At 43.8% G+C, this 15,954-nt stretch overlaps 2 protein-coding genes across 2 annotated transcripts in view; one reads left to right on the top strand and one right to left on the bottom strand.

The window, feature by feature from the left end:
• RALBP1 (ralA binding protein 1) overlaps window positions 1–3,175 on the top strand; it is an 18,784-nt gene extending 15,609 nt beyond the window's left edge. Inside the window, exons 7-9 of the mRNA XM_009318535.1 lie at window positions 453–574; window positions 937–1,060; window positions 1,339–3,175. Coding sequence (XP_009316810.1) covers window positions 453–574; window positions 937–1,060; window positions 1,339–1,602 — 510 coding nt within the window. The 3' untranslated portion in view covers window positions 1,603–3,175. The remainder of the gene's footprint in view (window positions 1–452; window positions 575–936; window positions 1,061–1,338) is intronic.
• Window positions 3,176–10,903: 7,728 nt separating this feature from the next.
• PPP4R1 (protein phosphatase 4, regulatory subunit 1) overlaps window positions 10,904–15,954 on the bottom strand; it is a 56,697-nt gene continuing 51,646 nt past the window's right edge. Inside the window, exons 15-18 of the mRNA XM_009318590.1 lie at window positions 15,037–15,157; window positions 14,801–14,935; window positions 13,654–13,795; window positions 10,904–11,933 (exon numbers count right to left, since the gene is read on the bottom strand). Of these exons, the coding sequence (XP_009316865.1) occupies window positions 11,770–11,933; window positions 13,654–13,795; window positions 14,801–14,935; window positions 15,037–15,157 (562 nt within the window). The 3' untranslated portion in view covers window positions 10,904–11,769. The remainder of the gene's footprint in view (window positions 11,934–13,653; window positions 13,796–14,800; window positions 14,936–15,036; window positions 15,158–15,954) is intronic.

Below are 15,954 nucleotides of genomic sequence, written 5' to 3'. Positions count from 1 at the left end.
ATCAAGGGAAGTAAGGCAACTATTTTGGCTTTTTTGCCTGCCTTTGCTTCCCTCGGTAGCTTTGATCTTCTCTCCACTGTACTTTCCTCCTTGTATTCATCTTCAAAGATGTATTTTAGAATTCAGTTTTTCTAGTTATTTTATTGGTTATCCAGAGCTTTCCGCTGTGGTTTAAGGAAATAGGCAGCCAAACGTGCCAGGACTGGGCGCGTCATCTCCACAACTATTCAGCACAGCGATCGCCTTGAGGATTCAGAACAGACATTGTTGGTTTTGAACTTACATTTGCTTTGAGGTCTTGACGAATCAGAGTTCAAAGGAGGCATGCTAACCACTTCTACTGAAAGTATTTCGGAGAACAGCATCATCTCACCACTTCCCAGGGCGCGCTGGCCGTATGTTCCTGTAGAACATAAAGGCAAGGCTTTAAGTCAACTAATTGATCATTGCAGGAGAACGAGATTTTAACAGAACAAGAAGAACTGCTGGCCATGGAGCAGTTTCTGCGGAGACAGATTGCCTCGGAGAAGGAAGAAATAGATCGCCTTCGAGCAGAAATAGCCGAAATACAAAGGTAAAAGGGAGACGGCCTACATCAGATCTCCCGCCAGGAGAGCACTCTAAACGACACTTAAAAGCTTACCCTGTGAACATCACTTTTGAAAGCCTCTTTTTCTTGAAATTTCAGCAACTTTGCACCTTTCGGGATATTTTCTGTTAGTATAATGATGGAATTACGATCCAAAGGAAACTAGACCCCTGTGCACTAAAGAAATCCCCCCTGGTTTATTAAATTAAGCTTTGAAAGGAAATTCTGATTTTGTTTTTACAACTGTTGCAGATTATTCAGTGGACATAAGTTAACTCTTTCATGCTGCTGCAGTTCTGGCAAACTTGAAGAAGTGTTTAAATCCGAGTTTGTCATTGCTCTTTCAGTCGCCAGCAGCATGGCCGAAGTGAAACCGAGGAGTATTCTTCCGAGAGTGAAAGCGAGAGTGAAGATGAGGAGGAACTGCAGGTCATCCTGGAAGATTTGCAGAGGCAGAATGAGGAACTGGAGGTAAGATTTGAGTCAGTATTGATTGGTACTCTTCTCCTTAGTGGTTACTTGCTTTAGTCTGCGCAGAGTCGTTTGCGTACGTGCAAACCGGTGCTTTTGCATGCGTTCCGCCTAGGCGTGAAACCCACGGGCTCTGTTTGTAAATCGCTGTTGCGTGCAAGTCCGCGTTGCCGTCGGGGTTAGCGGGAAAGCTTCATTGCGCAACGCTAAATGGCCCCCCTGGCTACAGGGATTCTTTGTCAGAACGGGCCCTGACATTTGTTTTCCTTACTTACAAGATAAAGAACAATCACCTGAACCAAGCGATTCATGAGGAGCGAGAGGCCATCATAGAACTGCGAGTACAGCTTCGCCTGCTGCAGCGAGCGAAATCAGAGCAGCAGGTGCAGGAAGAAGAGGAGCCAGAAAAACGGGGGGGTGTTTCTCAGCAGCAAAGAGACAGTGTCCTGGAGACAAAAGCAGCCAAAGAGCAGCCAAAAGCAAGCAAGGAGCAGCAAGTCAAGCCATCGCCAAGTAAAGACAGGAAAGAAACTCCAATTTGATCCGGCTCCTTGGCTATGCATAAAATCAACCGAACTGTGCAAATTACTGTAATTTGAGTCAAACTGCACAAATTATTGCTGGCTGTGTACATTCTGTAAAGAACCTTTTCTTTTAAGCCCTGGAGACTTTTGTCTCTAATACTTGTGGCTTCTACTCATCAGACTCAGCTGAGTTTGGAGAGGCCAGAAGAGTTTTCCGGTTAGTATCAGATTATTTCAAGACTGGTTTCCTTCAGGTGACTTAAAAATAATTCAGTTAACAGTTTTACTTTAAACCAAAATCATTATTTACAGTCGTCGGAGCAGAATTGGAAGATCTCATTTTCAGTAAATAAACAAAACCCCACCCACACTTACTAATTATTTGCCTTGTGAATCTATTCATCCTCATTCACCGTTACTTCTGCTTATTAACCTAGTCACTTCTTGCTTGTGCCTTTGATACCTTTCTGATGCAGATTATATACAAGGGAGCTTTAAATTTATTCTGGGGTGGCTGAAAAGTCGGGAGACTGCAGGGTATCGTGTTTACCTACCATGCCCTTAAGCTTCATTTTTGTTCTGAGATGTACTGAATAAATGTAAAAACTGGAGAGATGTTATTTATGTCCCTGTATGATGGAAATACTCATCGAGAGCTGTTCACGTCTTTTAGCGATGTAGGTAACCCATTTCCTCATTTATAAACCACCGTCACCGTACCTGTTTAAGACAGGCTGTGTTCACGCTGCTGCCATATAGCCAAGAGCTTTTTCTTCATCCATTTTAAATGTTTCGGAGAAAGCCGCTGATGGATGCTTTAGGCAGGGATGGGCATGGGTTATGTCGCTCGCTTCAGACAGACCTGCCTGACCAAGCAATATCGCATTTCCCTCTGCAGAAATGCAGGTGGCTTGTGCTTTCCAAATGAGCCTGAAGAAGGATGCCAACAGGAGGCACTGGGGGTTCAGCAACAGCCGCTTTTTTTGTTGTTGTTTAAAAAACCAACAGCCACCACCTGGGACTTGCTTTTGGTTTGGCTGTTTTACTGCTTCCCCCCGTCGAAAGCCTCCAGCCACGCTGGCATTTAAGGGCCATTCGATGTTTCAGATACGCTCGTGAGACTCATCCCTCTACTCATAGAGAGACAGCAAACGCCACAGAGTGCATATAGGCTATCGTATTTTTTAATCTGGGTATTTATTTTCAGCACCTGTTGGACGTGGTTGGATTCTTTATCTATTGCACTGTTGTGAATCATTGGCCATGATTTGATTTTGTACAAATAATGCTTTGATATGTTATAGAAAACAGCATAGTATTTTTTTAAAATTTGGGAAAAAAGTTTATAAACACAGAAAATGTGGTCAGATGACACATGTAAACTAAAGCATTCTCCCTTGCCTTCGTTACATACATTTTATATTTGCTGGCAATATTTAAACTTTTTTTGGTTTGTTTAATTCACACTAATTCCTATTGAATTGTCATGGATTTTTCTAATGTTCTTCAGACAAATCTCTTACTATTGGTTAACTTTTATTTTGTTAGGATTGTATTTATCAAGCAAATAAATTCAACAGCCATTTGAAAGTAGTTTCTAATTTATCTACTTCATGATGCAAATGATAGTTCTTCTTCCTGAGTTGCTACCTGCAGTTGAGAAGTTTATATGAAAAATTAATTTGGGCTTTCTTAATAGCTCTCCTCTGAAAGAACAGTGTCTGCAACTGAACAGCCGAGAAAGCTTCCCTAACTTAGCTGAAGATCAAGATTTTGAGACTTTGCTTCTCTATTACTGCTAGAGACTTCAGTTGCGAAGGTAAAACCCACCCTATTTATTCACATCACTACTTCCAACCCAAGAATGGCGTTCTTTCTCCTGCAGCCTCACAGTGCGCTTGAAGCGCATCGCCATTGAAGTCTTAAATGGGGGTGGAACGGCTGCTCCTGCAGTAATACAGCAGCTGTAACCAGAAATCTAGTTTCAAAACGCCCGAAAGATGTTTCTTTGACTTTTTCTTTCACGTTCTTTCAAATGATACGTCCAGTGATAAACACAGTTATTGATAAAACTCCTGTGAAGCCTGTGGTTAAAATCCTCAGTGGGAGTCAACGCCGGCCAAATCACACACTGATGGCACTGGAGCCTGACAGCCCCAGGGAAGCCCCAGGGCAGGTAGGGGGCTGAGGCCGCGACAGGCTCTGAGCCCTGGGTAAAACCAACCCCTTGCAAGAGCACCGGGGGAGGCCGTGCCTCAGCCCCTCACCTCTGCCTCTGCCCTGCCCGGGGGCGGGTGGGGCCGGGGCCAGGTGGCCGCTCCTCCTGCCCCAACAACCTTCAGGAAGGGGTTTGGCTGCCCCAAGTCCAGCAGCAGCAGCAGCAGCAGCATCCCCCCAGCACCAGCGCTTGCAGTGCTTGCGGTGAAAAAGCCACGCTAGCAGCAGTGATCTCAAAGACTGCACGCAGCAGTTGCAAATAATTAGCTGAAAAAGCCAAAGCTCATTTCAAATAAAGTGGAAAGTAATTACAACGCAGTAATCCGAGCGTGTTGTTCAGATCACTTTATAAGCTGCTTTATCAATCCGAAGTGCCTTACAATGAAATCTGTGAGCTGCAGCGCCCGGGCGACTGCCTCCCACGGCACCGACAATGCCTGCGCAGCAGGCCACCTTCATGAAGGCCATACGTGTCTTGAATAACCAATTTATCCAAATCAAAGTATTTTAAACGCATTTGAATTCACTTAAAATTAGACTTCTTCCGGGAAGAAAATTACGTTCTTCCGGGAACGTGCAGCTTGTATGTGCTGAGTGCAGCAACAGAACCTCTGTCAGACCCTCTGGACAAAACACCAGGCTTACTTACCTTCAGTGAAACGAAGAAAGAACAGGCCCGCAACGTTAATTCTCGTGTTCTGGACTTAACAAAACTTCCGTGGCGGTTTGAAGTGGCCCATCTGCTTTCCTCTTGAAAATCTAAGTGTTTCCACCACAGAGCACTGCTTCAGAGAAGGGGGGGGATGACGGGAGAGGGGACAACTACCTTCCTTACCTGTTTCTGTAGTCCTTTTCAACGCAGGCCTGGAACAGATTTCGTCCAATCAGCCATTCGGAAACCCGAAGGAGCAAGCAGCACCGTATAAAGAAGTCACTGGGACTAGAGCGCCAACATGAATCGGGACACAAGCCTGGCTTTTGCCAGCGGCAGGTTACTTGCATCTAACTGGACACGTGACAGCTTTTATACTCGCAACTGACTGAAATACCGCAACTGCACAGCGAGCCAACTTCAGACATCTTGCATACCAAGCAGGTTTTTTTCCTCCCAACAAAGTCTTTTTACTCTGAAAAATAGCAGCCTGAAGTGAACTGTTACGAGCCTGCAGAGCTGAACAGGGTGGGGGCTTTTATTTATTGAAAGAAAAGAAAACAAACAATAAAAACCCCCAACACTCACAGCAGCATTGCTCTCAGATCACATCCCTCCCACAAGTCTGAAAACACCTGCTTGCGTCCAACACCTTGCAGGATTCCAACCGTCCTTCCCAGTTTCCTGGGCTCTGCGCTGTCCACGCCAGGTTTCCAACGCCGGCTCAGCTTTATTCTCACGGAAGCAGAAGCCGCCGGTTCTGGTGTGATTCTGAAAGGTTTCCTCTCCAGTGGAGGGAGGTTCGTTGAAAGCACTGCTGTGTGGCACGGTCCTACAAGGAACCGTCAGGGGTTCCAGAAATTCATCATCCTTTATGGTGAAAGATGAAGGACCGCTGTACAGGACGCTTCCACCTCCATTCACTCATTCCGATACTGGCACTGGAGGGATTCATTTCTACCTCTGTCTCTCTTCAGATTAATGAGCTAAGTCTAATTTTTAAACTCTATGTACTGAAGTCAAGAATTTTACACCTGACCATGTAAGACTATTCTCTCAATTAAAATAAAGTAAAAAAAAAAAAAAAATTTAAAGCATCAACTTGAATCTCTGCCAAAGAGAGGTTTAACCAAGCTTAATCTGTCAAGGTTTTCATTTTTCAGCATGCACCTCTGACTCACAGTGCTTCATCTGCAGATGGAAAAACGCCTCATCCAGACCAAATATGGCTTATATCCAACAGCACGAGTTCTCTACAGTGTTCTTTAAAACATGCTCCGACAGCAGAAGCCAGTGGCACCATGCTCCGTACCAGAGAACGGCTGTCAGTCCTTACTGTTCCAGGGAGACGAGGCGCAGCCTCACCAGCACAGCCTCGGGCCAAGCCCCCGGCTGCTCCTCCATCCTGTCACAGATGCAGATACCCAAAGCGACGCCTGTCAGAACGGACCCCCGGGGCGCTCCGTGCCTCCGGCTGGGCGCTGGCACTTTCACTGCTGACCCGCTCGGACACAATGGACTGGTACCAAGTTTCGTCTGGAGTTTCTTGTGTTGCTGGCTATCTTCACAACGTGAGCAAGAAGGCCTGCCAAAGGATTATGCTGCAAAGCATATGATTTTAACCGGACAACCCCACTCCCACGCACTGGAAGAATTCCCCATCTGAACTACACAACACAAGAGTTCTCAGCACAGTGAAGTCACGGCTCAGGGCAGTGAGAGCGGCCCTCGCCGCCCGCTAGCATGCCCCAAGACCTGCCCTGGCCCTACCCTCTGACTATACGAGAGCCCTAACGGTAGCTGACAGCCCTTCTACAACTTCTACTAACCGCATCCGAAAGGGGGGGCCTGTGGGGAAGAGGAGGGCAGACATCAGGGAAAAGGCCAAGGCCAAAGGTCGCTGCATCCTAAAACTTCTAAGACTGTTCCTCAAGTCATTTTGACTTGTCAGCTGACTCCTCCCTAGACACTCCTATATGCTCCTCCACATCCTCCCATCAGGGCTACTCCGTCCTCCAAAGCAGGAACACGCTGAGGCCACTGGAGAGAGAGAGAGAGAGAGAGAGAGACCAACCCACCCTATCACCACATAGAATCATAGAATCATAGAATCATTAAAGGTTGGAAGAGACCTCCAAGATCATCGAGTCCGAACACCATGGCTTGGGAGCGGGGAGGGAGCCGGCAGCACAGCCTTGCTTAGCTACAGCTCGGCAGACAACTGGGGAAATTGGCGGTCGAAGCGTTTTGATTTGACCGATAGGAATATTGCATCTGAGACTTCTGCACCAAGGAACGCCATTTGCCGACAAGCAAGAGGTCTGCCCGGGAGTCCCCATCAGCTCCTGTTGCTGCACCTTCCCTTACACAGAACCTCACCCCGGTACTGTGAGCCACTGCCTGTTTTATCACGGTGCTGGACCTCGAGGTAGACAGGGGTAGGACATCCCTGCTGACAGTACTGCTTACGGGCAACAACACTGCCAGGCACAAAAATCCAGGTGACCAAAAAAAAAAGCAAGAGAACCAAACCAAAACACATCACCTCTCAGTCAAGAGACCAGAAGAAACAACCGTGAAATAAGTGACCGACACAAGAGAAATGGCCCAGCCCCCATTTGAGCCGTTGTTGTCACCTTACTCAAACTAAGTTTATCCAGGTTCTTACACAGGAAAGCTGGACTGACTAAGTAGTCACTGAAATTTCTTTTGCTGTTCAAACAGCGCATCTCTCCTCTCAGTAGCCTCGTTAAAGAACACGCAGAGAAGTGTGCTCAGTACCTTCACTTTTCACAGTCATGATTCAGAACCACCTGCAGGTAACCCTTTTAAAACGCTTCCATTACAGAAACATTACTACACCTCTGCAGAAACGGGTCACGGTATTTCAAGCAGACCACGACGGGAGGGCTGTAAGATGTTTGAAAATCTGTTTACTTGTCTCTGCTAAGTCACAGTGTATTTTAGATGTAGATGTAGTCCAACCTCAACAGCAGCTGAACCCTAAAGCATTCCCATTACCTTGGGCTCTTCCTTTATTTTTCTGATCTAAGAAAGAAGTAAAGTAAAAGTTAAGTAAGCTAAAAGGCAGAGTCTGAAAGCACTCGGGGGTGGGGAGGGAGAAGAAGATCACGCACATTTTAAATGACCTTTCCTGCCATAGTCTTACATTTTTAGGGCAGTCTATCAGTATGTCCTAACTCTGCACCTAAAGAAAAGATTAATCACTTTAAATGTGCTTTCCATGTTGTCCGGATGCCAGCACAGATAGGAAGACGAGCCTTTCCCATCAGTATCACAGAGGGGATAACTGACATGAGAGAACAACTGGAATACAGGATCAGCTTTTGTCCATCTGCCAGTCTCCGACTCCTCTTCCCATCCTAACAGGAGAGAGGTCCCCGGGCTGAAATCAGGTCAGAAAGCATGAGCATTGCACACACGCTTCCACACCGAAGGACAAGGGAACAAAAGGAGACCTTGCCGACCGGAAGGACACCAATCAAAGCCATCAAAGGGTGTGCCTGAGCCACAGGACAGACTTCGCCGTTCTCCCCTCGCTGCCCATCCACTACCAATTCAAATCGGGCACCTCTGAACCCCCAACCTCAGACAGTGGAGAAAAGGGGGCAAGCACTAACATTGACCGAATGCAAAAACCATCACAGACCTTACGCCTGCACAGGAGGGAGGGCTGTCTCTTCCCTTGCTGAGGCTGCCAAGCCCACGCACAAACATTTATTTCAGTTGGGCTGAAATTAGCCTGCTGTTCTGCAGTCCTAAGGAACGTAGGATCTTGTCCACAGGGCCAAGAATTTGTGCAACAGCTATCTGGGACATTCAAAACTGCGAAATCTGATTTCCAAGTGTCAGTCATGTTTTGGTTAAAAACAAACTGCCCTCTAGAGAGTTCCAGACATTTGCCAGTTTTATTGGCATGAAATCCACAAGAAAGCGTAGTGAGGAAACAGCCCTACCAAATCCTGACAGCTCTCTGGGGAGGAACAACCAAAGACAGGGAACCTGCTGTGAAAAACAGCAAGCAGGAGAAAGGCAGAGTGTGCTATAATCAGAACATGGGAAAAACGGGATTTCCCATGAAGAAGCTCAAAAGACGAGTAAGCCAAGAGATTAAATGGAAAACAACAAAAATTGCTCGTGAAGGACTGATTTGGTATTCTACCAAGAAGGCGGGGGGGTAGAGCTATGATACTGCTTTTGGGTAGCTGTGGACCAACAGATGACAATTCAGGAGCCACCTCACTTGCTGCTCAAGAAATCCTGACCAAAAGAGAAATTAATTGAGATACAAAGCTCCTATCTTTCTTCAGGGGAGACACGCATGATGGAATTCACCAGGATCTTTGGCAGCCTTCCCAGACACTGCCCCACAGAAAAAACAGCTCCTTTTTCACCACTCAGAACTGAGATGCACGTTTCCCCAAACCCTGTATCCTTAGGGACAAGTTGAAGCTTGAATTACTGACATTGCTAACAGCGCCGGCATGAGAGAATTCCCTATCAGAGTTAAGCAACAGAGACCACATCCCTCAGGCTGCAGATTAAATTCTCAGTGTGGCCCAAGAGCATAAAGCAAGTCTTTCCTTCCCTTTCACTTCCTGGGAATCACCCAATGAAGCAGAAAAGAGGCAGACAGATCCATGACATGTTGGGTGAAGGAAAAGAAAGAAAAAGAAGAGGAAAAAAAAAGGAGAAAGACAGCTGTTTCTCCTCTTCTCTGAAGATGATCTTTGTGTGTTGCATGTCAGGGGAATTTAGGCACTCTGCAACTGAAAACACACAGCCTTCCTTAGGAAAAGCCTCGAACTCTCCCTCAAATTCACAGGCCTGCACCAGTACTGAAGAAATACAGAACAGAGAGAAATAAAGCATCCGGAAGATCTGTCTCATTTTTCAACTTAAAGGTGTCTTACCCTTAAATAACTAGAAAATACCTAAAGGGATCAGATATAATGCTTCATTTTACTGGACTAGTGGAACAGTACATTAGTACAGTAACAGAATTAGGTTGGGACACGTTCATTCTGGACTCCAAGGCACTAGGATTTCTTTTAACTCTCAATACTCCTCCAGTGAATACTGCGCTTCATTCACAGTTAGAAGATGACCTGAAGCATGCTCTGGTCTGAACAAGGAGCTGATCCCATTCACCTCAGAAATCGTACGCATGACCTAACAACAATTCAACTGTCATTACCCTGAGGCAAAAAACAGACTGAGAGATTTACATACCCTGAACAAAATGGAGAAAGCGACTGGACTTCAATGCGTATTTCTAAAGTGGGAATCATCTGGCCTGGGAGAGGACTAGTTACTTTTAGTTGTTCTCCATACGGCAGCAAGGAGAGCTCGGAAATCCTCCTGCCTGACAGTCTGCTGTCACCCAGACACAGTGCTGTCACACTGCCTAGTCCTCTAGGGATTTGTGCGTGATTTCCAAACAATTATCGGAGAACATGAGGAACAGAAAACCTGATAAGAATATTATCTATACTACAGGAACTTCTGACCTGGGCGCATAGTTGCCTTTTCAAATTTTAAGCCGATTTTGAAAAGAAAAAGGACAAGCAAAGGAAAAACCTAAAAAAAAAAAAACCAAAACAAAACAAACCAAGCCTAAAAAAAACAGTAAGAATCAAAAAAACCCCAAAAAACCCAAACCCACCAAGCTTCAAGGCAGACAGAGATGACTCTGTATCTTAAGCACCTCCATGGCCCTGCTCAGGAGCAGAAAAGCAGCCCTTTGGGGAGTAAATAGCAACTTTCTGTTTACTAGAGAAGAAACTGCAGAAGAATCTGTTTTCCCAAGAAAATTGGGGGGGAGGGGGGGGAGAGACACCTGCCTGAGGCTGAAACCGCCAGGGTATCAGGCACCTGACTGATAAATGAAAATGTTCTGCTAAAATACATCAAAGATAAGCTGCCATAGTCTTTTCTACCTCCTCAGCAAAATAAGCTTCACGCACTTCAGGTTCGGCAGGCTGGAGGAAAGGTGATTTAAGGAAGTTGCCCCTGGAAGACATAGAAAGAGATACCGTATCAGTCATTTTAAATGAGAGGAAATGAAAGCAGTCCATGGACTGGAGGTAGATAAAGGGCAGTTTGAGCTCACAGTTTCCTGTAAATCTGGACTGAGGTGGATATTCAGACTCACTTCAGCAAAGATGCCATTTCACACTGGAGTGACAGGTTCCCAAGCACAACAGGGATGCTTGAAGGAGAATCTAGCAAAATCTCAATTACACGGTCGAAGTACATCTGTGCTGTAGTATATTCCATCTCAAAATGCAAAATTCTTCGCAATCATTAAGCAAACCCCTTCCCCCTGCAATAGCTGTCAAAGTGTAAAGAACCAGAAGAAAAAAGCCACTTAAATTTCAAACTTATTCTTTTAATGTCTTAAAAAGGTCACAAGATTGCTTTCAATCTTATTAATAAATTTTATTTGGACAAGTAGAGAACAACTTGTATCACAACAGCTTTAAACAACATGATTAAAGACTGCAGCACTCCAAGGAGGCTCACAGATATATACAGTATACGAAGAAAAAAGTTGCACCTCAGAGCCGATCATGATCAAGTTAAAAATACCTGACTTAAAGTACATGTGCTAATAAATTTCCTTTAGGTCATGACCAGCATGAAAATAATTAGGACACAGGTACTCAGCAAAGTTTTCTGCTAATGGGTACAGCAATATGCTGCATTTAAGGATTAAAATCAAATTCTAGTTTAGTGTTAGCACTGAGCCCTTAAGAGAAATCCAAATTTCTACTTTTCCCCATTTACAAACATCAAAGCTATTCCCACTTAAGGGTGTGCCCAGCTGCACACAAATCAAGTCCTTGAACGATAAAAACTTTTAGCGCTAATACTGGAGGTCTTACATCCCGGTGTAAATTTGCCTTTCTGGCCATTTCATCTATCAGTTGCTACAGAAAATACTTCCTAAGTTAACTCCTCAGGAGAAACAATGCAGGTCTCTGGAAATCACATCCGTCCTACAATGAAAATGATCTGCCAATTCAAGTTTCATTTGTTCAGGAAGACAGAAGATTTAAGGCTTCGGTGGCAAAAATAATCCTCTGAGCAGTGTTTTTCTAAAGTCAAGCTGACACAGGTATGTTTACTTTTTCTTGACTTAAAATCCCTGGTATCAGGTTTAGATAACATCCACCTGTTAAGTCTGGCAAGAAATCTCTCCTTCCAAAGAGGTTGTCCTAGATCAACCATTTCAGAAGCATTTGAGGATAGTTTGTTTAATTTTTTTTAATTATAGCAACATTCAGAACTTTTTAATAAGTTGATGAAGCAGTGCTCATGGCGTCATCTGCAATTTTGGTACTGGCAGGGTGTATGCTTGCAAAATATTTGACATCACTGTCATCATCCATTTGAAGCGCCATAATTGTTTGCTCCACAGCTTCTTGATGAGAGTTGGCAGAATTTAGAAAATATTCTGTAAGAGAAAATGCACAAGACTTATAGGAGGAAGAGACGGCAGATACTTCAACACAAACCTCAGCATACTATCATGAGGTTCAAAAATCTCAGGAGACAGTACACACGTATAGTCAAACTGGAACATCTAAGCAGGCACGCAATACACTTCTGAATAAACCTATGAATTCACCTTAAAAAAACAAAACAAAAGTCATTCCGTGTTTCAGGGCACAGTTGCTCAAACAGTGCTGTTAGAGTACAGGATTTCTATGGTCCTTCAGTATAAATGTAAGCGTGACAGACTCCATGACCAAAGAGTAAGAAAAAACCTGCAAAAGACTCAAGGAGTGTGCTTGTATTGGTGATGGAGGGAAGGTATCACAAACCCATGGCCATGCCACTCCACTTCACTGGCAGGCTTGCCAAATAATTATCAAACAATAAAACTAAGATAACATGAAATAAGAGTGGAAGAAGTTCCAACGTCTGACAGTTTTCAAGAACTACACAACACAAGTTGCATAACAGCAACGTAACTACAAACAGCTCACTGGAAGGGCAATTTAGATCTGAGGTTTAAAACCTTCTGAACTTATTTTTTAAATCTACCTTTCATAATCTATCCACCATCCCTAATCATACACACAACATCTTTGAGGCAGGGACTACCTGTGTTATAAGCTTACGTAGTGGCAATGCAGACTGGAGGTGCACCATCCAGGTGGGAAACACGAAAATAATGGGGACAACAACAAAAATACCAATACTACATGGTAACAGGAAGAACGGTGACAGCCTTGGCACAGTTAACAGAGGATAAATTACTGCACATCAGCTGATCCATCTTAACTGTCTACATGTGCTTACTCAGTCTCCAGCATGCATACGACAGCTAGCAATAGCCTAGTTCTCACTGTGCTGGCATCCTTTGTGTTGTCCAGTGTTGTGAACATTTTGCATTTTTCTTCACCCTTTCTACGCTAGAAACAGCAGTCCTCAAGCCACTCTACGGTTTTGAGGAAGAAAGTGACCAGAACTGGATGAAGTATTCCAAGTGTGGACACTCTGCTGGTTTACAAAATAGCGTAATATTTCTAATGCTATTTTCCTTTACAGTGCTTTGGAATCTGAGCACTGATGACTCTTTTGGCATCTGCTACGCATTGGGGATGCTTTCCTAAGCAAAGCCTGCAATTTGGAAGTCGCATGTCTAATTTCCCTGAAGAGACTCCAGAGAAACCTTCTTTCCACTGCTACCATAAAATATAAAAACCAAACAGCAGCCATCTCTTCTCCCCCAGTGAGAAAACAGATGGTGGATTTGTATGGAAGGATTTTTCTTTTTTATCCTTATTACACAGAACATGAACAGATTTTTTTTTAACCAAACAAAAGGCGCTGCTCAACAACTTCACAGTTGCTAGTTGTTCATTCGTGCTTTCTGTGCCCTGATGACACCTCTACAAACTAGCTCGTTCAGGGAAAATGGTACAAAAAGAACAGGCTGGCATATGAGCAAGAACTCTTATTTCCCCAGCGTTACACAACAGTGGCTCTGATACCACAACAAGGTTCATGGTTTTATCTCAGCCAAGGAAACACTCCACACGAAGGAGACTGTAAAAGCAAGAGCAACCCACATCTGACGTTGTTTCTTCTTCCCCAGCTGACTATAGGAAAGTGGAGGGACACAAAGATATGCAGTCAGCCCATTGCAACTCTTTCTGACCACTAACCTTTCTCTAAAAGGGTTTGCTTTAACGTTTTTGCAAGCAGGACTCGAACATTTGGAACCCTGTCAGATGCCAAGTGTAGTAAGTGTGGCAACAGATGCACAGCAAACTGGTCCATGGGCAGGCAGTCATCTTCACTGATAGTCTGGCAAGAAGACAGAAGCAATTTCATTAGATTTCAGCACAGCGAGGATAAAATCCCAACACATAATCAGAGCTGACAGGTCTTATTACCTTCATAGAACAAATACAGTAGGTAGTATCCACAAAGTTTTAAAATACAGCACAATACTTTGTAGCACAAAGTCATACACAATGAAGCAAGTTAGGGTTGAGGAAATTCAGGCTCAGTTAGAAGCCCGCTTTATTTTGTATGAAGTCTGGCAACTTCCTAATTTTTATTGGGTTTTTTTAATCACAGTATAATTTGAAAACAGGGAAGAAAAGTAAAAGACCTTCCCAATCCTCTTTGAGATTGATTTAGTCTTTGTTTTAACTAGGTACTATATTAAGACAAGAATGGTCCACCTCAATAAACATCCATTGTACCCAAACATGTTTCTCTAAATAAGCTCAAAACTCACATTTCTCCAAATACTTCAAAGAACTGTCCCACTTGGGCAGCAGTCATGTTGGCTCCCAGTCTGCACCTCTGCTACAGCCTCCAAATTTGACCATTCCCTTGGGACCCCAGCCAGCTGCAACTCTTCTGCTTATTTAGCTGAGAATACGTTGGTTTTGACCAAGCTGCACTAGCTGGCTAAGGAGGTATAGGCAACTCCTAGCACTTGATTTCTAAACAGTAACCCAAAAAAAGTGGCAGAGTGCTGCTGCATATTGTAAAATCTCACTTCGTGCTGAGTAACAAAGCAGCTTCCCAACTCAGGGGTTACTTTGCTATGCGTTTTGTTTCATATTCGTCACCGGATTTCACCACCTGATGTTAATATGCTAAGCTAAAGATGCATTCAAGCTCATCTATGGAGCAACACTGAAGAAAGCAGCCATGAAACCTATTCCCTTGGAAACAAAGTTCTCAAGTATTCATTAAAATAGTGTCAATAGACAGCTAAAGAGTTCCAGCTGCTTATACCCCCCTTCATTCTTAACACCACCCCCACCCGAAAAGATGAACAAAAAGACATTTTACCTGGCAAATAAAGACAAAAGTTTGCCGACCAGACCATTTGCGGCATCTACAGAACTTTTCAACAAGTTCATTCATGAGGTCTATAACGAAGGTTGATGTTGAAGCCATGTACAGCTTTTTTACCATTTCACTAACCTTGAAGAAATGAGAAGAAAAAAAAAAATACAAACCAAAAATTACTTCTGACCACCAACCCTCAGAAGTTTGAAATCCTGAATTTACTTAGATTGCTTTACCAGCTTGTAAGAAATCCAACGGACAGAAGACACTTTGTCTGCACAGAGGCTGAAAGCGATAGGTCGCAAGTAGTCATAAATGTCTCTGGCACTGTACAGATCTAGAAGCAAGATCAGTTGCCTACAAGATGGAAGAAGAAGAAAGGTAGCTTTAACTGTGAATATGATCATTTATATGACAACACTTGCCAAATATGCAATATGGCCATAATAAAGTTACTGAAAAGTAAAATCTTCTGTTTTTCAATGCCATCAGTTTGACTATGGGTCACTTGCACATTTTAAATTACCACTTATTCACAATAATGGCAAAATGCTGCATGAGCTCGAAGAACGAAAAACTAGGGAAGAAGCAAGGGAACCAAGGTTGCATTTACAAGGCAGGGATACTGATACTGGCTACAATGTACATGCAGCACAGCAATCCAGATGTGAATGACACTGCAGGGTGCACGTACATTTGAATACCTGGTAAAGACATCTCACAGATATAACACATGTACAAGCTACAAAGCAAATGCTCTGACTTAGTTTGGTAAGTATCCTTGGTCACTTAAGTACACTGATTTATCAAATCAATAAACTACTTCTACTTCAGAGTATACTGGACATCTAGAGAAATTAGGTCTTCTTCAATTTGTAATGAGTTAAGATTTCAGCACATCGCAGGCACAAGTATGTGTCATGAATGGTAGAAAGCATGTCAAAGGAAGTGGCATGACATGTTACAAGCAGCTGATTGAACATCTCCATACCAGCAATAACAGATAAGTGATTTGTAGTTACTAAATCAAAACAACAGTTAAATGTAGCAAAAACATGACACCATGATCTGTTGTTAAACTAGGTCTCTTAAAATTTCGTTCAAAAGATACACTGTAGTTAGTCATTACAATATGCTCATTTCATCATTCCTGC

The sequence above is a fragment of the Pygoscelis adeliae genome, unplaced genomic scaffold (assembly GCF_000699105.1).
Source record: "Pygoscelis adeliae isolate BGI_AS28 unplaced genomic scaffold, ASM69910v1 Scaffold42, whole genome shotgun sequence".
NCBI lineage: Eukaryota > Metazoa > Chordata > Aves > Sphenisciformes > Spheniscidae > Pygoscelis > Pygoscelis adeliae.
This window is presented reverse-complemented; position numbering and strand designations above follow the sequence as displayed.